This window comes from Nesoenas mayeri, assembly GCF_963082525.1.
Source record: "Nesoenas mayeri genome assembly, chromosome: 2".
Taxonomy (NCBI): domain Eukaryota; kingdom Metazoa; phylum Chordata; class Aves; order Columbiformes; family Columbidae; genus Nesoenas; species Nesoenas mayeri.
Genome location: NC_137543.1, coordinates 9,521,995 through 9,548,405, shown reverse-complemented (window position 1 = coordinate 9,548,405; position 26,411 = coordinate 9,521,995). Strand labels below are relative to the sequence as shown.

At 43.3% G+C, this 26,411-nt stretch overlaps 1 protein-coding gene across 3 annotated transcripts in view; it reads right to left on the bottom strand.

Moving 5' to 3' along the window:
• The window catches only part of ST3GAL1 (ST3 beta-galactoside alpha-2,3-sialyltransferase 1), a 78,509-nt gene that overhangs the window by 4,199 nt on the left and 47,899 nt on the right, over window positions 1-26,411 (bottom strand). For 2 of the 3 annotated variants that reach the window (XM_080340363.1, XM_080340364.1), the window contains exons 2-8: window positions 22,726-22,942; window positions 22,105-22,444; window positions 10,912-11,108; window positions 7,584-7,763; window positions 3,899-3,944; window positions 1,548-1,667; window positions 1,113-1,218 (exon numbers count right to left, since the gene is read on the bottom strand). In XM_080340363.1, coding sequence (XP_080196489.1) covers window positions 1,113-1,218; window positions 1,548-1,667; window positions 3,899-3,944; window positions 7,584-7,763; window positions 10,912-11,108; window positions 22,105-22,444; window positions 22,726-22,790 — 1,054 coding nt within the window. In that variant the 5' untranslated portion in view covers window positions 22,791-22,942. The remainder of the gene's footprint in view (window positions 1-1,112; window positions 1,219-1,547; window positions 1,668-3,898; window positions 3,945-7,583; window positions 7,764-10,911; window positions 11,109-22,104; window positions 22,445-22,725; window positions 22,943-26,411) is intronic. The other variant, XM_080340365.1, reaches the window with a different exon arrangement.

The following is a 26,411-nucleotide window of genomic DNA, read 5'->3' as shown; positions in this document are numbered from 1 at the left end:
TGGTTTTGGTAATGTCAAAGCCTGGCTCATTGCCTGCTCACCAGAAAACAGGCTTCACCCAACCCACCCACTCTATCTGCCTTGGCTATGGTACAGTTTCTGTCAGCATCATTAAGAGCATTTCTATCACTGCTTCAGTCAAAACAGGCCTAGGTGACAGAAAGATCTCTTTCATCATCAGACCTGTATCCAGGACAGGGATTTTATCAGTACAGTGATTTTTATCCCCCATGCTGACAAGCTCAGGCTTGCAGGATTTTGTAGAACTGATCTGGCCTTACACTAACTAGCCAAGTTTCCTGTCACGTAGGAGCATCTCACATCACTCAAGCCAGGGAATTTTCTCAAGTAACTGCTGTTGCAGTGGCATTTATCACAACCTACTGTATAAATCCACAAGCTTGTGTTTGAAAAGAGACCATCTGCACTCCCCAAATTGGCTAATGTAAGAGATGATCATTGAAGTTCTTCAGATGGGATCATGTTTAAGATTAAGATATCCGAATGGAGGTGCCTGAACATCCATTGGTCAGTGGTGATTCACGCAGCACAGTCGCTGGAACCCAGGGAGCAATACTGCTCTCTTAATGTCTTATCATGCAGTTGATTTGCCCCACTGATTAGACAGATAAGACCTCACTGCAGTAGCCCAAACATAAGTGCCATTTGAGATGTCCTTGGGTACTCAATACATGTATTCAAGGCAGGCAGATGTCACACAAAGCCAAGAGATTCATACTTTACTGGCCTGGCAGATGGAGGCAGGATCACAGAATCACAGAATCGACTGGGTTGGAAAAGACCTCAGAGATCATCAAGTCCAACCCTTGGTCCAACTCCAGTCCATTGACTAGATCATGGCATTAAGTGCCATGTCCAATCTCAGTTTAAAAACCTCCAGGGACGGTGAGTCCACCACCTCCCTGGGCAGCCATTCCAATACCTGACCATTCTCTCCGTAAAGAACTTCTTTCTACTATCCAGCCTAAATTTCCCCTGGCAGAGTTGAAGCCCATGGTGCCTTGTCCTATTGCTGACTGCCTGGGAGAAGAGACCAATCCCCACCTGGCTAGAACTTCCCTTCAGGTAGTTCTAGAGAGTGATGAGCTCACCTCTAAGGCTCCTCTTCTCCAGACTAAACAAGCCCAGCTCCCTCAGCCTCTCTCCATAGTTATGCCCAGAAGGCATGCCCAGGGCAACACCAATGGCTCTAGGTGCCTAAACAGTGAGACAAAATGTAATTTGGAATTCCACTAACAAAATGGGCACTGACACCATCCATATTTATATGCCTTTGAAAGCCAAGTGGAATCTCACTATTTTTGTTTAATTACATTCTCTGCAAAAGCATCTTAAACCCTACAACTTGCTGACACGAAAAAAATCACTGTCAGTATTTGCATGTTACTGAGGACTCTGCATCTGTTTGAAGAAGCAAATGGTAGAGAAAATGGAGAGAGGGAAATAAAGGCTGAGTGGCCAGGGCATGTTCCTGGCACTTCAGTGTAAAATGTCCTGATTTTTTATCCATAAACCCAAACACAGACCTCATCGCATACGTGGAGTGCAAATATCAAAGACAGAAGGCCCGTGGAGGGGTATCTCCCATGATGCTGGAGCCAATTTTCATAGACGTATTTCATAAAAGCTGGATTGTAAATGAGGATCTAGGCAAAATTGGAGAGAAAGACTCATTAATAAAATATCCTGGGGAAAAAAAAACCAAACAAAACAACAAACAACAAACCAACAGTAGCCTGTCATCCCTAAAGGACACTTGGGTAAGGGAGGAAGGGAAAAAGGAATAATATTTATTCCCTGAGGGCAGGTGAAAGGGAAAAATAAAGCCCCAGAGCTAAGCGCATTCAAGAATATTTCCCATATGCAATTACACATGAATATTCCTTCTTTGGTCTTGATATCCCACCTGCTTACAGTAACGTAAATCCTGGATGATTCTTACTGAAACCAATGGGCATGAAAAGGCACATGCTGGAAGAAAATTGTGCATTCAGCTCCCCCTGTAGTGTCCTGCTGTAACGTAGGTGAGCCCTGGGGAGTTGGAGGCCTGAGCAAGGCAAGTATAAGATTCCATCTGAGATTTGATAGAATCATAGAATCATTTAGGTTGGAAAACACCCTTAAGATCATTAAGTCCAACTGTAATTTGTGCAGGAACGTAGGAGCAACTTCATATTCTGCACAATACGCTGAGCATGCCTTAGTATCGCTATAGGTACAGATCTGAGGAAATGAGAGGTCAGGTGTAAAGTATCAGGAAGCTTATCAGGTTGCATGAGCTGCATTTCTTCCATTTCCCAAACATGCTATTTTTCTATGCTGTTTTGTTCTGTTTGTTTGTTTTTTAAAGATGTAAATAGTACTTGGTTATCACCTGGGGAAATTGTGAGGCCACCTAATGGAGACAGAGTGCTTAAGATCAGACCTGAGTGCACAGTAAATCCTAGGACTGGTGGGAGCCATTGGTTTCAACCACCTTCTCTCAATCAGGCAAAGAGAGGCTTTTCCCTCCATGCTGCGTTTGTAATTAGAGTGACTGGTTAGCTGCAGGGCTTTTCCTTTTACGAAGTCAGAGGTTAATTGCTGATATTGTATCTGTGTGTAATCGCTTCTCACAGGGTGTTTTGCATTGCATGGTGTGGGAAGAAATACAAGCTTCTCATCTCTGTGCTCAGGAAGCTGCTGCAAATCACCAGCCATACCCTGGGCTGGTGCTACTCAAGTGTGACGTGAGTTTAACAACCTGCCATAGTGCATCTCACAAGGTTTTTGCAGAGGTTAATGTGTTTCTCACACCAGGTAGGGATGAGCTAAGTGATTATTTAATAGCCTCAAAGGTCCACAGTTTGGAGCTTGGAGATATAAACTAATACTGGTTAAAGACCTCATCTGAAGCCTTCAGCAAAACCTGGCCTCCTGAATGAAGGACATGTGCTTTAATCTTTAATTTTAATGCTCTGGGGCTAACACACATTACCAACCCTTGAGACATTAGAAGCCTGAGCTCCTCTGAAAATCAGCCTCTCCAAAGGCTGAGAGAATGAGACACTTTGCTGGAAGGCTTGTGGAAGAGGAAACATCTTTTACCTTTCTCTACATAGCCTGCCTTGGTTATGTCCCCAAACCATGCAGCTACAGAAGACAAAAGTCTTTGCACAGTGGCTAAAGTTGCAACACTGGAATGACTATTCTGCCCCATGGGAAACCCTGCCTCCAGTAGGACACATCTATTAGACCACAGTAAACTTCAGCAATGAGCCTAGTCTCAAGGCTTGTTTAATTGGGTGCAGACAGTTATTACAACTGTGGGTTAGGAACCTTCTCCAAGAGCCATCGATACCATCTTGAATTCTCCCCTGACTTGAAAACACACAGTGTTATTTGTTTAGAATCCATTCAGCTCTTTATTCCAAGGAACCGAGCTGGGAGTGAGAAACATCCCCAGTGTTCAAATAGTCAAATTATATTTAAAAAACCCCAAAGGCTTTCCACAGCTCAAAGTGCCATTACATCCAAATAACTGCAACGGATGGGAACAGCAGAACTGCTGTGGATGGTGAGCACAGTTGGCCAACAGTGAACCTTAAATCTCCCTGAGCAGTAAGAGAGGAAGCAACACAACCTTTGGAACAGTGGTAATGCTCTGGTATAGTCACAAGAATAGTTTCTTTCCAACCTCAGTTATTTAGCGTTCGATCTGTGTCCTGAAGGGCACACAGGGGCTAAACCTTTAGTTCACCTGAGCCTTGTGAAGTGTGTGTTCTGGTTGTAGTTTTTATGAATATCAAGGGGTTCCCTGGATTCTTGCAGTCTTCCAAAGTGGCAAAAGACCTACAAGTAGATTAGCAGAACAAGTTCACAAATCAGCATCACTCACCTTTTCTTTTTTGACTTTGATTTTCCGTGGAACTGGAACATATGTGCTGTTAGAAGAAAAAATTAACACCAAGATTAGAAGAAGTCGAATATGTTAATATTTTCCTGTACTTCCAAAGATAGAATATTCTTCATGTACAGAAATAATTTCAAATTATTTGAAAGCAATATATTCAAGCAATTGTTGGAAAATGAGGCTGCAATTAAGTAATACAGCATAAAAAAGAACTGAGGTGTCACTGAAGCAAGTTTATAGGAAGCCATTATGTTTTTAAATTTTCAAGTTAATCACACCAAAGATTTAGTTCACAATATATTGTAAAGTCAATATTATATGGAGCCCATGACTTCTTGGCCCGTGCCTGTTGCAGTCTTTGCGCTTTGACGAAGGAAAGGGCATTCCATTTAATTTCATGGCAGAAAAACCTTTTCCCACCAGGGGGAGACTTTTCCCCTCCTAATACTTGTGGCTACCACATGATTTCCAGAGAAGGTGGTAGTAGAGTTCGTAATTTCTGTTCTTATGTGTAATTCTGGCATTCCTAGTACACGGCCCCTCACCAGCAAGCTATTCCCTCCTCCTCAGGGGAATGCTGAAGGCTTCCTGCAGTTCCCAGCGTAAAACTTCCAAGTCAGACCTTATGACTGGATCAAAATCACGAGTCATGTCTTGAAAACAAAAAGATCTTTTCTTCCCTGTATCTCACGCACAGTGCAGGCGGGCATTGCACAGCTCATCACGAGTGCTGTAAAAATAATAAATCTCCCTGACTTTTTTTTAAGTAAGAAAATTCTGAACTGGCCTTGTAGCTGGACTATATTCCCAAATATACTTTGCATACTTTTTAGACGGGTTGTGATAAATCACCAAAACTTTCCATTAATACATTCTAAATGCTTTTACTTGTGAGGTTTTTTTTTGTTTGTTTTGATTTTTGTGGGGTTTTTTATTTGTTGTTTGTTTGGTTTTTTTGTTTGTTCGTGGTTGGTTGTTCAGGCTGGTTTTCTTTGTTTTCTTGTTAACAACAAGGTTCCTGTGATTAAAGTTTTACTTCTTTTTGAACCATGGATCATCAGCACTTCGAAACATTTGTCTAAGTCTTCCCAGACCAGTGGTGACCTAGCAATGTCCTCATCTCCTTAGGTATCTATCTCCTTTTGCAAAACCAAGTGGAGATACATGAGGATTTTTCACTGTAGAGATTCCTGGAAGACTCGGAGAAGTCAAGTTAAGGCAAGTAGGCTAAATATATGACTGATGAGGTCCTGAAGGTTTTCTGTCCCAGAAAGCTTTCCTAAGTCTTTTCTGGGACAATGCTCAGTCTTAGAAAGCCACTTTGAAATAGGACATCCGTCAGTCAAATGGGACATGTCCGAATCATTCAGTTATCAATTCGAGACAATATTAAGGCCATCTACAGTTTGGCTTTTCTTCAGAACCATAATACAGGATGCTTATCTTTTTTAACTGAGTATTTATTCTCTTCTAAAATACCAAATTTCAGATTTTTTTTTTAATTTGGTGCCTTCTCCCCTTTACAAATGTACAGTCAACAATTGCCCTATACACTGTATCTGATATTGTATGTTTAAGGCATGCTCATAGGTTTATTCTGTTAGCCTAAAAATTTTGTTAAATACATTATGATTTGTGAGTTTATGATTTTCTGGTTTTATTGCTCCAGCATGTGCCAGGTTATTAATTATGCAAATTCCCTGCTTTGAGTATGGCAAAAGCCTTAAAATACTGGCATTTCTTCCATGGGGTTAAATTCTCACATACTAATTTATACCAGATGCTTACCAAGCCCATGTATACAATCTAATTACAAACAATATAATATGTCCTGTAATTTATTAAGCAAAGATGTTTTTCCTTACATGTGCTGTGACTGCCTTGTAGTCAATCACTTATATCTTCCTGACAGGCTAAGGGGCTTACTCAACTTTACTGCTGCAACCCACTTGCTGCCACTTCTGAAGGTAAATACTCCACAAAAAATAGTGAATGGCTTTGCAATCTGGGCATAGAGCACTGACAGTGCTGGAAATATGGATGGGTGACAATGGCAACAACTGGTCCTCTGCGGGCACCTCTTCCTAGCACAAGGATGGATTTGATAAAGAGGTAGCAAGAGGTTTCAGTCAACTAAAGGCAGCTGGAAGCTTTCCATTGCTTCTGATAGGGTTTGCTTCTAGGCTTAACAGCAGACTTTCTCAACCTTTTTTATCAAAACAGTTTCTAAAAGGAAAAAAGAGCCTTTCAGCCAGTTTCTAAGTGTGTGCCGATATTTTCAAGATATGAGTGTGTCCTGAAGATGGATTCTTTTTTTCCAGACAATTTATGGCTGCATATACTAAGTGGTGTTGAAAAAACAGTAAAAGGGGACTAAACCAGATTTGTTACAAGCTAAGAGAATCTTAATAAGAAGTGAAAATAATCTAAAATGCATTTGCCAAGGGAGAAAAGAAAAATGAAAGAAATAAAATTCCATTTGTTGTCCCATCAAAAAGTTTTCCTTAAAAATGTCAAGCAGGACTTATCCTCAGTCAGCTTGGACATAGTTCTCCAAGTTTTAATCTTCTGAGACTCTGAAATTGTGGGGAAAAAAAGCTTAAATGTCTTGAAATACTTCTCTCTGGAATAATGCAATCTGATCTGCTGTTGCTGTCTATGTGTAGCAGGGCACCACTGAGCAACCCCACCAGGCTGTGGCTTTACATCCAGCAGATAACCTCTCACACAGTACAAATGTCATGTATTTCATTCTCTGGATTAGGAAAAGCCATTTTATAGGAAGGGAGAGAATCAGCTAGCAGGCATCCAGAAGAAACATGCATTTTGTTCACATTTCTAATTCTAGTTTTGCCATAAATGCATTAAGCAAGACAACATTTTCTTCTGAAAACATGAAGAAATGGAGAATAAATGCTAGCATCGTGAGGCAAAATATGTTAATTTAAATCTAAGGCACGCAGCTGACACATGGAACAATGGTGTCTCTTTGGCACAGCTCTCAATCACCTTCCATCAGGAAAGATGGACAGAACTCCTGACCAGGGGAGGATGCTGTGGATGGAGGACTAAGCACCCCAGTCTGCTTCTGCTCTCCTTGCCTTCTGTGAGCAGCCTGCACATCCCTCTTTGCCTCCTCGTCCTTTTCTGCAAGTGGAATAATGTATGTTGGAGGACCACTTGGCCGGCCAAGTACCTCAGGTGGGGTAATCCAGGTGTCTAGGAACACCAAACACCTGATTTTGCAACAGTTTTCTGATGGGTACCACTGGGTACAGCCCTGCTGGCTGTATCCACTGTATGGCCAAGCGATGGGAGAGAAGGATAGATGAGCAGAACCTCAAAATGAGGTATTGAACCCCAAAGCCCAGGAAGCTACTGCTCAAACTGGCCACCTCCAGCAGCAAAAATTCCCTCTTTCATTTCTCTGAGACCACTGTGCGGGGCTGGAAAGAACTGGATCTGGATCTTCTCCTTAAGGACTGCATAACATTAAGCTTTTCCTAGAATGCAAGCGCTCAGGACCTAACCTTGACCGGAGAGGGTCTGTAAAGCTCCCCTAGGCCTCATCAGAAGCAGGGATTCTCCCAGCATGGGCTTCTCTGTCCTACAGCAATGTATAGGGGCTCCCACCCCTTCAGCTTGTCCACTCTGGGCTGCCCTTACTCACAAGTTGATGGTGCCTGTGGTGAGAGCGGTGACAATCCAGCGCAGGTCCAGGGTTTTGAAGGGGATCAGGATCATGCTCACGTTTTCTGCCAGCTCTTTGTAGCTCTCGGGGTAAACGAAGTGGTGAGTGGTCTTGCTTCCAACATCTGATTCGTAGCCAGTAGTGGGGGCACGGTTCATTCTGCAGCCAAATAATAACAAATAATAAGAAGTCAGAGAGTGATGAACCTGGAGAGGTACTAGATACGTACAAACATGTGTGATTCTTCCCCAAATCATTTGCTTCAGGTGGTAGGGAAATGCTGTCATGGCTAAGGAGAGTGCTGTATGCAGGCTCCTCAGACAACCTTGCAAAAGGTGTTAGTGGTCCTCAAGAAGGCTGAAATGACCATCACCCATGGTGGATAAATTAAAAAAAAAGCTCAGCTTTGGTGTGGGATTCCTTGGACAGAATGGGACTTTCTGCCAAGCAAGTGTATCTCTGAGCACATCACTGACTACCCTTTTCAGTCAATGGAGCACTGGTCAAAAGAGCAGTGGGTCCATGAGGACACATTTCCTATCGTCCTAAAGCTGAACCCTCCAGTAGGTGGGAAAAACATCGGCCTGAAGTCCATTGGGTTGACTTTTTGCAGTTTCATTCCCCCAATCTGTACAGGTGTATTTGGATGTCTAGGGTCAAGGTGAAAAACATGATATATGTGATAAGAAGCAGCAGATATTTCTTATAGTCCTCCCATGAAAAGGCATCAAAGCCACAGTGACAAATCCAGGACCTTCTGCTGACACTTCATTTACTCAAACCTTACTTTGTAGTATGTCCCCCAAAACTGGTACCTCTACTTAGGGTTGCTCTGCACACACAGTTTGCTTTAGTAACTCTGGAGCCAGTGCATGGAGATCTGCTCATGGCCCACCAGGGCTCAGTCAAAATGTGTTGGTGAAACAGGGCTACCTCACGCTGGGTGTATCAGGGAACAGAGACGGGGGTTTCCCAACTCAGAACTGCAGAAATACCTCTATGCTTGTGTTCCCCTCTGAAAGCAAAACTGGCCACACATCAGCAATTACTTCCCTGATGCATTAGCTCACTTCTAGTAGAGATTTGCATGTTTCTGTGGTGCAGTGTGATGCAAATTAGGGACCCCCAAAGTGGCCCTGCATGAATCCATGTTGCTGTGCAGCACCATGGAGAAACCCCCAAGCTGGCTCAGAGCAGAATGGGGTTTCTGTGCAACCCAGTGCAGTCTTCTGCAGAGACATTAACTCAGCTCCTGGAAGAAGTGCAGGGAAGATAAGGAAGGATGTAGCTGATGAGGTGATGAGGAGCACCATACATTGCCAGACAACATGCTGCCCTGGTCACTGATAACGGGGGAGGTAAAATCTATTATCAAGTCTATGCCAGGCTGTGGTACTATAGCGCTTCCCAATGTGAAATAGTTAAGTTTCTTCTAACTTCCTCAAAGGGAGTTATTAGCATAGGTAGAACAGCCTGCCAACCTACATGGGCTTCTTATTCATGTAGCCTCTTCACTGTCAGTGACCCACATCATACTGTGTAGAAATACTCAGTAAAGCATGAGACTTACTATGTTTTTTCTTGAGATTAGTCAGTCTAAGGTATAAAATACAGGGTTTTCTTTCTGTCAAGACAAAGCCAAGGGTGGCTTCTTAGCTATTTTACTCACATCCTGCCCTTAGGTTTATGTACCTTGTCCACCATGCGTGGTGGGGCTGCCTGCATGATGTGGCAGAAGGCAGCATCCATATGCAGGCTTAGCAAGAAGGACCAAGCAGGAATTTCCTTCCAACATGAAAGTAGATAATTAAACAAATAAAAGTGGGCTGGAACATGGTGTTTGGAAGAAAAAGTGTCCTCTCAGACTCACTGACTCTTCCCCATGCTTGGCTGTATATACTAGGGCATGTGCAAGTGAATATCACGTCACCAGAGAGTCTGTTTGTTGGATTAACACACAGAAGGGTCACATTCTCTGCACAAATTTCCATGGTGAATCCTAAAACTCTTCAGATCTGACTTGATATTGCTAAAATACAAATGCAAGACTGGAAGTTTCAGTTCCAAGTTACAGAGAGTTTCTCCCTTGCCAGAGATGCAGGACTACAGGCAGGGCAAGGCCTCAGAGCAGAAACACTCTTCCAAGTGCATTAGTCTTTCGCTGCTACCCAAAAAAACATCTTTTGAGTCTAGCAAAGGCTTTTCTGCATAAATCTGGAAACATAGGCCAGGCATGACAAGAAAGTCCACATGGGAATGGGGCTGTCTCCATAGCTAGGAACATGGAGTTAAGAATAAATGCACCTCAGCTGCCTCACATTTGCAACATGAGGGACTAATGTCTATAGCTCTTCCCTTTGTGGATCTGAAGACCAGGTTGGCTGTCTCTGCCTTTGAGGAGGTACTTTTAGCAGAGGGCAAGGCATGCAAATGAAGGAAGCAACTCCCAAAATGATTTATGATTAATATTTAGATGTCATCTAAGGACTTTACAGCAAGTCCAGGCCACACTGGAAGCCCAGCAGCTTAAGGTGGCCTTAACAGTTCAAATAGTGGTGATCTTCTGCTCACGGACTCTTGACTTCAGTGCACAGTTTCCTGCTGAGGTCATATTGTTTCTTGGACTGTAACCCTACATACGAGGTATTTTCAATAGCAATTCCTCCCTTCCAGGAACTCTGACCTGCCCTGTGTTGATCCCCAAATTGTGCTGTACTGGCAGCTGTGGTGTTTTACATGGAGATATTGGAGATTAACCTAGCCAGATATCTTGGCTGCCCTCTGGGTGATTAGCTCTTGCTTACCTAGTTCCTGCTTGCATTTCAGTGGCACAAAATAGCCAGCCTTCATTACCTCAAAAGGAAGAGGCAATGCAGCACTTGACAAGCTAGCCACAGCCAACCAGTTCTCTCCTGTCCTTTGCAAATTGACTTTGGTTTTCCTACCCCACCATTGCTTAAGAATGAAGCAGTGATAGAAAGTCAAATCTCATAACAGTCAATTAAGTGTGTGAAAGATCACTTGTAAGTAACTTAGTTGCAGAACTAAGTTTTACTCAAAACTGCAGGTTTTTTCAGCTATATTTCATGGGCAATTATGGATAGTGCAGAACAAGCCACAGTATCAACACCTATACACGCAAAACATGATATCATATCTCCAACACACACAGTTTACATCCCAAGAACTTAGATTTGATCTACGTACCAGCACTAGATCGCCCCTGAAATGTTGTTTACTCACTTGTCTCCAAAAATACCTGTAAGTCTTAACAGAGACATCTGGTGACAAGGTGATGCCTACTCACCTGAGCACAAAGTCATGGGAGTCAATATCTTGACCATACTGAGACTGCAGAAGGTTTCCAGAGTTACCCACGACGGCACACCGTCTGCACGTGGAAGTGCCTCGCTCCTGCAGTGGATCCCCATCCCCAGGAATGAACTCGAACAATTCCTTCAGAGTAGCATTAATGTTCTTCGGAGTTTTTTCCCCTTGCAATTTCTGTTAGGAAGAAAAATCATTCCAGGTTACCAATATAGCTAGATTTTCTGTGACCAAGATGTAGCTTCAAATCTCTTCTCAAAGGCTATTCTTGCTTCTACTCACAAACACTGTTTTCTACAGTATGCAGGCTTTGGGCTGGGAGCAGAAGTGTGAAAAATAAAGTGAAAAATCCCTTCAAATTAACTTCTTAAACTTCATTCCCATTTTCCCTTGCTTTTTCTTGGATTCCCTTACCTCCTCAGTCTTCCTAGCCATGGTGTCACAGAACATGGTTTCTCCCCAAGGCTGACTTTAGCAGAATAAATGTTCCTCTGGTTACTATGAACCTAATCCCACCTTGGACCAGATATCTTCTGTTAGGGCACGTATAAGATTTCTTTTGACCTGCCAGGAAGGACAGAAGAGTCTCAGGGAACCTGACGGAGAACAGAAGTGGCTGATATGCCTTGTACCAATTTTGGCATATGCCAGAAGTGGGAGACGATATTCCAGACTGTGGAGCAACCAGCTGCTAGTTTAATAGAAAACCCCTGTAATTATTAGCTCCGAGGGTGGTAGATGCAAAATCGCATAAAAAATTCTCAAGGACGAAGAAAACCACCCAGACCCTGGTCATTGTATCTGTTGCCATGGAGGGAAACTCTTTTGTAGCAGTTCTGTGGTGCATGGTGGAAACAATGGCTGGATCAGGAAGGTACAGGCAAGGTGCAAGGCGCAAGATGGTCAGACACTCCCTTTCTGGAGCTCTGTTCTCTGAGGGCTACTAAAGAAGTTGAGCTGGCAGGCTCACAAAAAGAATTGCCCACTCTTGTGGTATCGCTTGTTTGCAAGTTCACAAAGGGAGAACAGCACCTAACACAAAATCTGCCCTTGCTCTGCCAGCCCAGGGAGGGAGAGAGGAGAAACACCTTTTCCCACGACTCCTGGCAATGGAATGGCCTGGGGTAATTTGGCTTTAGTTTCTGATGCGTTTCTCTTCCTTGTACCAAGAACTGCTAATTTGTCCTGATCTCTCCCTCTCACACACAAGCACACAGATGTATAATTTAATTTTTGTTTAAATTTTGTGCTGCCTTTTTGCAGATTTATGTAAAGTAACCTTCTTTACACTGAATTGAACAACAGACCCATGAAGCTCCAAGCTGCAAGACAACACTGGTGCCAAGGACTGAAGACAAAAAAGACAAAGAAATTATATATAGAATCATAGAATAACTTGGTTGGAAAAGACCTTTAAGATCATCAAGTCCAACAGTTAACCTAACCCCAGCACTAAACCATGTCCCTAAGAGCCTCATCTACACATCTTTTAAACACCTCCAGGGATGGCTTGACTCAACCGCTTCCCTGGGCAGCCTGTTTCAATGCCTGACAACACTTTCCATGAAGAAGTGTTTCCTAATATCCAATCTGAACCTCCCCTGGTGCAACTTTAAATCATTTCCTCTCATCCTATCACTTGTTACTTGGGAGAAGAGACCAACACTCTCCATGATACAACCTCCACTCATGTAGTTGTAGACAGCGATATGCAAGATCTTCTTGCTGATCCTTGCTAACCTACATGCTCATATATGGACTGCAAAAGGTGGTCTTCTATTAAAAGAGGTGAGCACAAAACTCTCACTGGGCGGAAGCAATTAAGCACGTTATTAATTTGGTTTGTCTTTCCCCTGCTATAGCTGATGCTGAGCACTGGTAGAGACAAGATCTAGGGCTCAGGTTACCTCAAATCTGAGTCCATTGGGAAGTGTTGAGAACTGATGGCAACCATAACATTATTGCCAAAATAGTCACTGCCTTCTCCAGGGCAGACACATTAATAGAAAGTACAAGTAATCCCTTTACTTAATTTCATTCCCTTAACCCACCCTGAGGGCAGCACAGTATAAAAGCCAGGTCAAGCAACCAAATGGCTGCACATGAAGCAAAAAGATAATTAAGATGCCCAGACAAGCACTGTCATTATTATCATGTATGTCAGTATTCAGTAGATGGCTCCATTATTTAAATGTAAAGTCTTACCATCTTCTAAATTTCTGTGTGATGCTACAAACACACGTTCATGTATCTCAGCTCTTGTGTATTCTTTATTAATCCAATCCAAACTGTTTTTACTCTGAATATATGAATAACAATGTTAGAAAGCCCACAGCCTTCAAAATAAATAGAGACTTTGTAGATGTCTTGTAGTATCAGGTGTGTACTATAAGAAATCCAGGCTTTTTTAAAAAAGGAACTTATTTTGAGTTATTTGAACATGCATGTACATACATATATGCATAATCTCTCTCTGTAAAGGTGAACTGATTGTCTTTAAGAAATGAAAGGGAAAACCACCGAACATGCACCAAAACATTTTTAAGAACATTATTCTGGGGAAAAAACAACCAACTAACCACCCAAGCAACCAAAACCACAAACTAGCAAACAAACTATTCTTTAAGTGATTTTGCCTGAGAAAATTCAGATGTGGAAGGTAATTCTCAGAAAAATCTAAGAACCTCAGCTCCCTTTTTAAGATAAATTGTCTTTTCAGCCAGAATTACAGCATCAGAAAGGATCTGGAGTATTGACTTCTGTTTGATGCATTAAAATGGTAAGAAACATTATCACGGATAGGCACCTCCATTTACAGAATCACAGAACCACAGAATGGTTGGGGTTGGAAGGGACCTCTGGAGATCATCCAGTCCAACCCACCTGCTAAAGCAGGTTCACCAGAGCAGATCACACAGGGATGTGCCCAGGTGGGTTTGAATGTCTCCAGAGAAGAAGACTCCACAACCTCTCTGGGCAGCCTGTTCCACGGCTCTGGCACGTCAAAGTAAAGAAGTTTCTCCTCATGTTTAAATGGAACCTCCTGTGCTCCAGTCTGTGCCAGTTACATGGAAAAGGGATCAACCTTTTCTTTCTGCTATGCTGCCATCAGTCTTGAGTAAATCCATTGCAATCAAATGAAAACATGGGCACCAACACCAGAGAGAAAGCAGGTCACCACTGTCCTGCAATCCCTTGGCTGTATACATACCCTTCACAGCAGAGATTATTACTTATGTGAGAGATTCCCACAATGACCTCAAATAGGATGAGGACCTTATTGTTCTGTGTGCTGAACATCCATACATTAAGACATTCATTCTCTAACTCATTAAAAGTGTTCTGTTTTAATTTCTGCAGTGATTATCTGATTGGACTACACTTTTGAGGCCTCATCTTCAGTCAGCATTGGTTAGTCTTTGACATTTCAGCAAAACAGAGCAGAGCAGGCAATGAAGTTGGTTATCTCTAAGGCAGATAGTTTTTAAATGTTCAGACTTAATGTGCAGACAGTTCTTTATTGCACAATGTTTACGTGACTTCTTGAAAAAGACTATTTTAATAGCATTACAATTACAAGCCAATTATCCTTTGCTTTTCCACACCATTTGTTTTCCTTTTGTTTTTTTCTTTTTTATTTTTAACAAGCTGCCACCAGTCTGGCCTTTCCCATAAATCAACAAAAGCACTGGGTGAAAGTGTCTCCATGCCATGCAAGACAGAGCCACATCAGTGCCATGTGGCTCTACTGGGACAACATCCTCCCTCCAAGTGCCTAGATGTGTGCCAGGGATATGTGTATGGATCTAGCTGCTAGAAGTGGGCTTAAACACACTGAAACAGCTGACCCCTGTGTCCTGAGTGAAGTGGCTGCTTTTCTCAGAAGTCTATGCAAACAACGGCTGTGTCTAACAAAGTTTAACCTCTTGCCCAATTCCAAAAAGCATCTTAACCCACCTTTTGTCCACATACAAAATATCACTAAGTCGCTTAACACTGCAGCTCCCCTACTGAAAATATTTGCATGTCACTTGAGAGTCAACTCTTCACCTTAGTTTTTTAAAAACTATAACTGGAGGTCCAGATTGAGAAGTTTCCTAATCATCTTCACAGGGAAAACAAACTACTCTGTTCTCCCTGCTGTAGAAATGCCAAACTTCATGTACTGAATTTTACTAGTTGGTTTTGCATCTTTTTATTTAAAAAAAAAAAAAGAAAAAAAAAAGAAAAAGAAAGCAACCAAACCAAAACCCCAAGAAAAAAGAACCCTTACAATTTATCCGCTTCCTTCCTTTATCCATGAATGACTTTCCGAGGAACATCCTGTTGCTCCTTCTTATTACCACACTGTGCACACCTCCATTAAGGATGACAATGGACTTGGTGACTTTCCAAACTTCTCAGAAGGCTTACCCTGGGCTCTCTGGTACCATCACATCCCCAGTGATCACCAGGGAGCAATACTCAAAACTCAGCTAAGGGGATGCAAGAGGAGGATGTGAATTCAGCCAAGACTGCCGAGAGGTAATAGGCTGGAGTGGTGAGGACACAGCTACAGTCAGGAGAGCCTCAGAAGAAAGTTCTCATGGTGCCTTCACATACCTCATAGATTCATAGAATGGTTTGGGTTGGAAGGGGCCTTCAAAGGTCATCTAGTCCAATCCCGCTGCCGTAAGCAGGGACATTTTCACCCAGATCAAGTTGCTCAGAGCCCCGTCCAGCCTGATCTTGAATGTCTCCAGGGATGAGGCATCTACCAGCTCTCTGGGAAACCTGGGCCAGTGTTTCAACACCCCCATTGTAAAAAATTTCTTCTTCATGTCTAGTCTGGACCTTCCCTTTTTTAGTTTAAAACCATCACTCCTTGTCCTACCGTAACACGCTCTGCTAAAAAGTCTGTCACCATCTTTCTTATAGGTGCCTTTAAAGTACAGAAAGGCCACAATAAGGTCTCCCTGAAGCCTTCTCTTCTCCAGGCTGAACAACCCCAACTCTCTCAGCCTGTCATTTTTTGACAGTGTATTAAACACTTCTTCAAAATCCCAATTTATTAGCAGGTAGAAAATATACTTCTTAATCTGTAACCACTGGTGTAATGTGGATGCAGGTGGAGCATGAACTGAGACACAGCCTTTGTGACAGACAGACAGGTGTAGGTTTGGGTCTGGCAGCAGTCAGACTGCCAGGGCAGCCCTCCTGTGAGAACACAGCCAGGCAGCCTGGATAGCAATACTGGTGTAGCAATACTGGTTTTTGTGGTTTTTCTAATTTTTTTAAACTGTTTTTTAAAAGATAAAGAGGCAATAAACCCCCACAAGAATCCCTTTTGCACAGCTACTAATTGCCTCACTGCAGCAGTTTGGAGGCATTAAGACTCGTACAGTGCTTCCCAGCTATATGTTATTGTACAAAGATTAATCCTGGCAACAGCCTGGTGGGGCAAATCCAGGTAGTCTCCATTTTGCAGACAGAAGGAGAGGTGAAAAGGAAACCATCAATTTTAAAAATGCCTCCTTGGTCTGGAAAATATGGCATTACTATTGTTACATTTAATGTCCTGAAACTACTATTTGTCAAAGACATTAAGGTGAAGAACATAGGGGCTTTCAAGAATTTGGGCTTTGTTTAATGATTTGTACCTGTCAAAAAATATGCATTCTCAAATAAGAATGTAATGTGCATATATTACATAAATAACACACAATAATATGTGCATGACAAACTCTATTTTTTATGACTTCCATGGCTGGAACAAGTCACTTTCATGATACTCTAAGGAGCAAAGACCCTGCCTCCTCCAGCTTTGTGTGTCCTTGTTTCTGGCTTTAGGACTCTTGCAGCTCAGCAGAATGCATCGCAGTGCTTAGAGGGACCCATGAGCTTGGACAACCTTCAGATCCACCTGTCTTTGCTATAGGAGACCCTGGAGCTGCAGCCCAGCTTTGTGTACCCAGGGGCTGACAGAGTGAAGAAGGGTTAGGTTCTCACTCAACGCTACAGGCTTGGGGAAGAGTGGCTAGAAAGCTGCCTGATGGAAAAGGATGTGGGGGTCTTGGTCAACAGCCAGCTGAACATGAGCCAGCAGTGTGCTCAGGTGGCCAAAAAGGCAAACAGCATCCTGGCTTGTATCAGGAATAGTGTGGCCAGCAGGACTAGAGAAGTGACTGTCCCCCTGTGCTCTGCACTGGTGAGGCCCCACCTCGAATGTTGTTTTCAGTTTTGGGCCCCTCACTACAAGAAAGACATTGAAGTGCTGGAGCGAGTTCAGAAGGGCAATGAAGCTGGTCAGGGGCCTGGAGCACAAGCCTGATGAGGAGCGGCTGAGGGAACTGGGGCTGTTCAGCCTGGAGAAAAGGAGGCTGAGGAGAGACCTTATCACTGTCTACAAATGCCTAAAAGGAGGTTGTAGCATGGAGGATGTTGGTCTCTTCTCCCAACTAACAAGCAGTAGGATGAGAGGAAATGGCCTCAAATTGCACCAGGGAAGGTTTAGATTGGATATTGAAAAAATTTATTCACTGAAGGGGTTATTAAGCATTGGATTAGGCTGCCCAGGGAAGGGTTTGAATCACCATCATTGGAGATGTTTAAAAGACACATAGATGAGGTTTTTAGGGACATAGTTTAGTGCCAATGTTAGGTTAATGGTTGGACTCGGTGATCTTGAGGGTCTCTTCCAACCAAAATGGTTCTATGACTCCATGATTCTCTTCCAGTATGTCCAAGGTTGGTTTCAATGTCACGCTTGCATCCAAGCTGTATGGCACCAGCTGGGAATGGACATGTAGCAGGCACTGGCACTAGAGCCTGGAACCTGGGCTGGATTTGCTGTCACCTTCTGCAGCGAACATGCCACTTTCAGAGAGGTGAGCTCTTTGTATTGCTTTCAAAGTATCACAGACAGTGTCCCAGTTTTAAAGAAGACTTCTGGTGATCAAAGTATTTGGGCAAACTTTCTACAAAGAGCATTCAAAATGCATGACTGAGGTGCCAAGCAGCTCTGCTGCTGTCTTAAAAATAAGTGCAGCTTCCGTGACTTCCCCAGAGCATATGTTGGGGATGCCCTTTTGTTCACCGTCTGCTTAACGAATCTTTAAGCCATATATTACATTTCTTCCTACAAACACAAGGACTAAAAGCTAACATTTCTTTTAGATAAGCTAATCACATGGTCCCAAAAGCCAAGCTTTCTTCCAAAAAAAAAAAAAAAGAAAGCAAATCCCTCAAATATCATAAGACTTGAGATAAAAATTTTTATAACGTGGTAGTTTGTGAACAATGTGCTACAGATAAGATTGCCAGGGAACTCTGAGCCTCATTTTACATTACAGTTTTAATCCATCAGCCTCAACAGGGTTATTTCGGATTTAGAACAGCAGGTTCTGATATCATATTTTCATACTTTCTGACCACCAAAAACAATGCCAAAAACCCCTGAGAATAAAACAAGGAAATGATAAATAAATGGTATGCTGTGTTACAGCATATAATTCTTGCTGCATTTCCTTATATACACGTTACTAAACTTAGTGAAAATGTTCACAACATTTGTGTCATGGAATGATTAAAAACTTGCAGGTGAGTCAGCTCAAGGAAGCGAGAAAGAAAATATAAACAGAAAGAAATTCATCACGTAACCTAAGGTGCCAAATTCCAAAACACTGAGACTCTCACAGTCCCTGAGTGTAAGATGATGAAAGAAAGATGGATGGACAGACAGAGAGACACACAGGTAAAGAAGAAGAGAGAGAACCATAAAGCAGCCTGGCAGCCATGTGAAGAGCTGCAAGCAAGTGAAACCACCCCATCCTTTGGCCACAGATGTCATTTCATCTCAAATACTGGTCATCAGGCTCTGAAATCAGTCCTTACTTTCCTAGGGACACTAATACTACAGGACTGTTTGGATGAAAAATCCTTATTCGCATACACAGCAATAGGGTTAATGGGAAGGGAAGGCAGACTGTGCTTGGTAGACAGAGAGGTCTCTGGCAAGGGCTCTGCCTTTGTTTAGTCCAAGCACATTACATGAGTCTTCTCATGACAGGAAAGTCACAGCTTTATAATAAATGGCTCCAGTGAAGTCACCATCATCTCAGTTATGCATGATGAAACCACCACGCTGTCTGATGTCAGTTCCTGAGAGTGAATGCACAGTCATTTCTCCCCTGAAATGTTTAAGAAATCTTAGGTCTCCTCGTGCTTTATCTTTCAAGTACAAATATAGTAAAAAGTCACAAATTACTGAGTTGGCAAAGTAAGCAACAGTAAAACATGGCCATGAGCAAAGTTTTCTTTAAGACGGACTGAAATCTCAGAATCACTTTGAAGATGAGCCTAAAAATGAACAGTGAAAAGGAAGTGCGGTCAGGATGCACCTGGGAATTACTCGCTGTAGAAATTACACTGTCTCAGAAATACCCAAAGCAATATGTACATAGGAAATAGATTGCAATGAGTTGAGACCACGTCATGTCTAAGTTTACCCAGAAGCATCTTCCAGAGGATTCAGGGCACCTACTCCATCTATCATAGATTAAAGCGAGTATTTTCAGTAAGGAACTGATTTCCAGTAAACATTGCAGTTTTGTAAGACACCAAAATGTTTCACACATTCTAGTTGAAGAAAAGTTCTGGATGAAAAAAAAAAAAAAGATGGAAGAAGTGTAAAAATCTAAGAAGATGTATTTTTACCAACTAAGAAAAAACTACTTTGATTTTGTGTTCTGAAATGCTGCATTGCCTTTGAACTTGACCTGAATTCAAAAAATGAATGAAAATACTAAAAATAGGGTTAGACAGCCCTGAAAGTTAACGGACAGCTTCTATTTGGGCTGGGGAGGGGCAAAGGAAGAAAAGCCTTTGGGCTGTCCTGAAAGTCACAATTTTTAAAAAAAGAAACAACGCTCACAAAAAACAAACAAACAAACACCCTGTTTCAGGTTGAGCTGAATTCAGAATTCTGTAAAGAAATCATAAAATCTTTTTTGTTTGTTTGTTTTCTTTTCTTCCTTTTTCTCATGTTTGAATGCAGAATGCAGTGTGGTTTTGCTCAGGGACAATGTGCAAGCCCTGGGGAGCAGAGCCCCCATAGCAGAGGCACCTTCCCCACCCAGCCACATCTCATGGGACATTTCCTCAGCTGGATGCTGCAGTGGTGCAGCCCCCACAGTAATGCCAGGATTTGGGATTGATTACCCCACCCTCTCCTCAGCACCATCTTGAGATGCTGAGTGCTCCCAGTTTGGACCTGCTGGAGAGGGGCCAGAGGAGGACACCAAAACGATCAGAGCACAGCAACAGCTCTGCTGTGAGGACAGGCTGAGAGAGTTGGAGTTGTTCAGCTTGGAGAAGAGAAGGCTCCAGGGAAACCTTATCGCAGCCTTTCAGTACTTAGAAGATGCTCACAAGAAAGATTGGGACAGACATTCTAGCAGGGCCCGTTGTGATAGGACAAGGGGTGATGGTTTTAAACTAAAGGAGGGGGAGATTCAGGCTAGACATGAGGAAGAAGTGGTGAAACACTGGCCCAGGTTGCCCAGAGAGGTGGTAGATGCCCCAACCTTGGAGACATTCAAGGCCCAGCTGGATGGGGCTCTGAGCAACCTGATCTGGGTAAAGATGTGTCTGCTCATGGCAGAGGTTGGACTAGATAGCCTTTGAAGGTCCCTTCCAAACCAAACTGTTATATGATTTTATTGTTCTATGATTCTATTCAGAGGCAATCCGGAGGCACTTTACAATCAGCCTTCCTGCTAATGCTGTCCACAAACAACCTCATCCTCTCATCTACTAAGCTTGATTTGGGTTATTCTCCCCTCTTCCAAAAACCGCCAGTTGTTCCATCAGCTCAGCTGCCTGGTGAAACCTCACCCCAGGCCAAGGGGAATTAGGATTTGAGCTTCCCATCTTCCCTTCTCATGGCTCCAGCAAAGCCCAGCTGGGAAATGTGGGGACGAGAAGGAAAAGGGTCTGCAGAATGCAAGAAAAAAACACAGGTGATGGAAATTCATTGCCAAGTCATAGCCAATGGAGAGGTGGAAGGATGCAACACCTGAAATCTGTGGGACTCATGGCAAAAAGGTTGGTTTCATCATAAAATGAGGAAGTGATTTATGCAATAGTTAAAAACATCAGAGTTCAGTGGCATCTCTTTCACCAGTACATGCAACAACCAGCAGAGTGAGAAGTGATAAATCAGACACAGCCTTATTCCCACAGCACCTGCCACCTGCTCCGAAAATGGAATGTCCCCACTGTGAAAGCGGCACCTGCCAGAGTGGCCTCCCCAGAGCACCAGGGAAGGGCTGAAAGCCCCAAATGCAACATCAAGCTTGCAGGTGATTTTATGTTCAAAGAAAGGCACAGGGACGCTACTCATAATGAAACTGTGATTTGATGGGGTGCTGCAGCCAGAACCTGCACTTTGGCAGCTTGGCAGCACAGGCCTCGAGCAATTCATAAAATTAGTCTTGTTTGAAAAGAACATAAAAGGGGCTTTAATTAGGCAAAACATCAGGATATGACTCCTTCCCTTCTTTGCTTTCCAAACAAGGTATCACCAGCTTTCATGATGTTTGGATCAGGCTCTTTGGACCATCCTACTCAGAGGATATGCAGAGGCTGCTCCTTCCCAGTGACCCATGGCCACCCATGAGCTTTACAGATCCATTTTACATCACCGGCCACAATGGAGACTGTTCTCATACACATGGAATTAATAATTTTCTGTTTAACCCTGCTAATTGTTTACATATCTTATGCTAGGGAGAGCACCAGGTGAATTACACACTTCACAATGAGGTTTTTTTGCAACCTTGATGGATGACAAAAACCCTTTTTATCATCTGAAGTGAAACGAGCTGGCTTACAAAGTCTAGTCTTTTGAAAATAGGGGAGAAAAAAGGCAGTATTGACATTCACAAATTCTGGATTCACTGCTTATCTCTGATAGGGATTTTCCAGCTTGGAGCAAGTGAACATGCACTCTGAGTGCCTATAAGCTAAACAGCAGCACGAACTCCCCACTTTCTTCCACCTCTGCCTGCCTTGTCAGCTGGGACAGCAAATGCTTTTGGCAGGAACCATCTCCCACTATCCGCTCAGCATTGCTCAAAGCCTGACACGGCAACCATCGCATGAACACCAGGCTGTACCCACACGTCCCACTTACCAGCCACCACCTGTAGCTGTCTTCTGGGATCAAGGCATTTTGTGAGGTCAAGAAAGGTTGCATAGTTGAATTAAATCTCTGATCGAACCAGAGGGAATGTCCCAGCTCAGAAATGCACGAGTGACAGCTGCAGGGTCTCCTGGGGTACTTGAAAAGTTTTTGGACTTGCTCGGAAAACTGCATGACGAGATGTCTCGGATCCCAGGTGGTCGTGGTCACCTGGTGCGTGTAGTTCAGTAGAAATGATGTCACCGTGATGAGCAAAAAGGCAAAGGTAAAAACTTTCACATTCCTCCTCCGTACGACGACCATCTTTCCTGCCCAGGTTCTGCCGTCGCCACTGACCAAGGATGACGTAGGGTTCAATGTAAGGCAAAAAGGAAAGGGTGCTGCAGGTGCCCGCCAGCTGCTACCTCGGGCTTAGGCTGAACATACCAACTCCACTACCTCCATCCATAAGGAAAGAAGCTTTGTTTCCCCCAAATGAGCTTAAAAAAGGCAAAGCCAGGTATTTCCCTTCGCCTTCTCACAGTGCTTCCAAGTCTCTTCCACCTCTCCGTAACCTGATTCTAACCTCTCTCACCGAGTTTAAGGAAGATGGGCCTTTGCCGTTTTGCTTACCAGAAGATTTGGAGGGGAGCAATATCAGCATTAAAACTTAGGTATTCTGTGTGGGAGCAAGCCATAAATTAAAGCAAGCAAATTGTAGAAAGAAAAGGGTGGTTATTTCTTTTTTCTTGGAAGTTAGTTCATGAAGGATCAAATCATCTGGGGATGTACATTCCAGCAGAGAGACGTGCTTTGATGTCCATTTAAGCCATGAAGAGTAGTTTTCAGCCTGGAGACACAGACACACACACACAAAAGAGAGAAAAAATATTGTTAGAAAGCTTTTTGCATTGCTCCAAACCTAATTTTTCTGCTTTTCTCTGCCCACTCTAAAAGTTCTGATTAACTCAGAGCCCTTGACACAGCAGCACCAGCTGCAATTTCTGCTGCGGTATTTACACAATAGGAAGTTTCAAGGTGAAATTTCCAAAAGGGCAGAGCATCGACCTGTGGACATTGAGTCCCTTTGTATCGAATCAGCCCCGGCGCCCTGGCCTTATTTGAATTACAGTTTGTAGCCATTTGAATGGCAATGACTCACCTCCTTCCCTTAGGCTGACCTTGATAGCCACAAGATATGCAGTAAAGTATTCATAACTCAAAGCAGCTGAAGAAAAAACACTCTGCAAAGGAGGGAGGAGCAGGACAGCGAGGAAGAGGAATTGTTTCCTTTCTCTTCCTCCACCCGCCCTGAGACAGGCTCAATTTCTTAAGGGTCGGGGTTGGACTCGTGATTCAGAGAAAGCCAAGTAAGAACAGCTCAGGCATCCTGGGATACACAAAGGAAATCAAAGTATAAATGGTCTTTGTTTTGCATGGATTATTCCTATTTTTCCTGCCAAGGGAGTGTAGGTGAGGGCAGCCTGTGATCTCAGAGAGTTCCTGCGAGATCCCGAGCCAGGCAGAGACACAGGGAGCTGCTTCACCTCCGTGAGTCAGGGGATACGGAGGGACCCGGAGCTGCTCTTCACTCCCCTTCTGGTGTCCCCTGCCTGGCAGCGGGGATTTAAATGAGTTTTTAAAAGTCGAAAAATGGATCCCTTCCTTGTATGATGCAATTGTTTTGTGGGAAGAAAAAAGTGTTGTAGTTTTTAAAACTTCGGATGTTTGTAAAAAGTCCCAAAGTGCCACTGCTTAAATAATACACATTTAAAACAAACAAACAAACAAACAAAAAACAGAGAAACATCTATGTCAGAGTATGTGCAATTTATGAACAAACAAAAACCAGCAAAAGAAGTCTCACTTGCTACTCAGCTGCGGGTTTCAGGTCAGCAAACAGCAGAACTGCAACTACTACCCGTGAAAAAACATGATTTTAACCCCTTCTGTGTACCACACTGATGCAGGATCCCTCTCATTCCATCACCCAAATCTGATGATTATCCAGACATGGGAGAAGTGCATCTGGTCCCACAGGGCTGGGCTGGGCACAGCATCCTCAGCTGTGCTGCTGGCTTTTCTCCTGGGGATCCGTGAGGATCTGCCCAAGGCCAAATTGTTTTTCCAAGGTGTTTGACATGGTGTCTTGGACACAGCACAGGCCTGTTTTTTAGAGGGGATGTGTAAATATTTAATGAGTCCCATAAAGCCAAATCCGATGGCAGGGGCCTCAAATTGTGGTCTTAAGCCTTTGCTCTGCTGCAGGTTTCTCATCTGCAGCACATGACGGGTTGCATGCGCTGTTCAATTAGCTGCTGTTTGCCAAATGCCTCAAGATTTATTTTAAGTCTGGCCCCTACAAATGCATTTACAGGAGCTCAAGAGCTGACAAGTGGGTCAGGCTGGATAACAAAAGGCTTTATTAACCCTGGCTGCTTGGGCTTGCCTGCACCAGTAAATCAAATACCACCAGGGAACAATCCTGTGCTTGCTTTAACTTTTTAGAGGGAGGTTTTGGAGCTAACCAGAAATCTTCCAAGCTGTTCCTGGGTACGGTTCGGGAATTACAACCCAAAGGCAGGGGGGATGCTGTTGCTGTGCCTTGCAGAGTTAGAAAAGAAGCTTAAAAACATGGCCCCGACCATGCCAGCTGGCCCCTGTGCTGCAGAGCAGCCCCAAACACATTTGCTTTACTAGCCTGGATGGAGTTGTTAGTCTAAACAAAAACATAGCCTCGAAACCCCCCAAAATATGCCAAATCGCAGAGGCAGATTGACTTTCCATTTACAGACCGGATAATTCAAGTGCTGCAATGCCAGCGGGTAGAATCCCTACTGTTGTTAGCGCTGGGCCGGTTCGGTGTTCGTAAACACAGCTCCTGCTCCTCTATTATTTTTTAAGTGGGGAAGGGAGGGGGATTATCCAGCCTTTCTTGGAAAAGCCCATAAAATGGAGTATTGTTCACAAAGGAAACAGTTCTGGCCTCCAAAGCAAACACCCATTTCACCAGATTTTTTTTTCTGTTTTAAACAGAGTTTAGGTTAAACTTATATTTAGAATTTGAAAAAAAAAAACCCATGCAGTGTTTACACAGTAGACTGCAGTGTCTCCAAACTCCTAATCATCCCGTCTTTTATAGCATGTGATGGGAAGGTGAGAAACCAGAAGAACTCCCGAGGGCATTTTCCAGTGTGGAAATATACACCGGATACTCTATTTTAATTTTCGCTATTTACAGTTTCCTATGAATGTCCAAGTTTTCTATGGATACTCATGACAGAAAAAAAAAAGCACATATACAACTTTACAGCAAGGCTCTGGGGACTATAAATGTGATTTAGGGCCTGAGGAAAAGAAAGGCTGAAATGAATGACAAATGCTTTCATCAAGTTCACTGTGACTTGAACCGGGACCATTTTTTTCCTTTCTTAAAACACAACATTAGACCAAAACCAGACATCAGTACTTTTACTTCTCCCAGCATCTTGCACAACATCTCAGACTGTCCCAGCATCTCTCTCTGTTCACATATATTCACAAATCTTCGCAAAAGGGTTTCCACAGGATTTGCCAAGATGCTGGGAAGCAGGAAGGGCAGGGATGATGCCAATGCAACAGCTGCTGTGGAAAACCACACAGGGCTGCCAACCCCAGCTGTTGGGAATGTGCTTCACCTCCTGATACTATTTGTAATAGTTAATTAAAGCCATTACAAGTAAGTAGTGTGATACCAGCCACGGTCCTTATCAACATACCTCGGTGTGACCTTGGCATTAGCACAACTGTGAACAGGATATTTTGGCCTCAGACCCAGAAATAACTTCAGGTACAGAGGTTTAAATTACATGCCCAGCCCCTGTCACAGTTACAGTCTCCCAAGAATTAAGCAGAGTTTACATACAGCATGCGTGCAGCTGTGCCTGTGGACGGATATCCCAGCTCAGCCCATACAAGCAGCAGGTTAAGCTACCTTAAGTGACTGGAGTGCTTAAGGTCTTAGCTGTGGTCTGGATTTCCCCTGCTACCTTCCCACCTCCTCTCCTGTCCTACATATACCCTTGTCCCCATGTAAGGCACCCCTGTACACCTTGGGATAATTTATTTATGCTGCCAACAGCCAGTGACATGCAATGCAGGGAAAATGTGAAATAACATTGACTGGGCAAGAGCAGAGAGGGGAAGGTTTAGAATAAGGGGCAGCTTCCTCCAGGCTCTGTCCTGAGCATAGAAGTGTGTCCAGTGTGATTAAACAGTCACAAAGGAGAGCAGAGCTTAATCTTTTGTCTGTTTACTATTACAGAATATACCAAGATTAA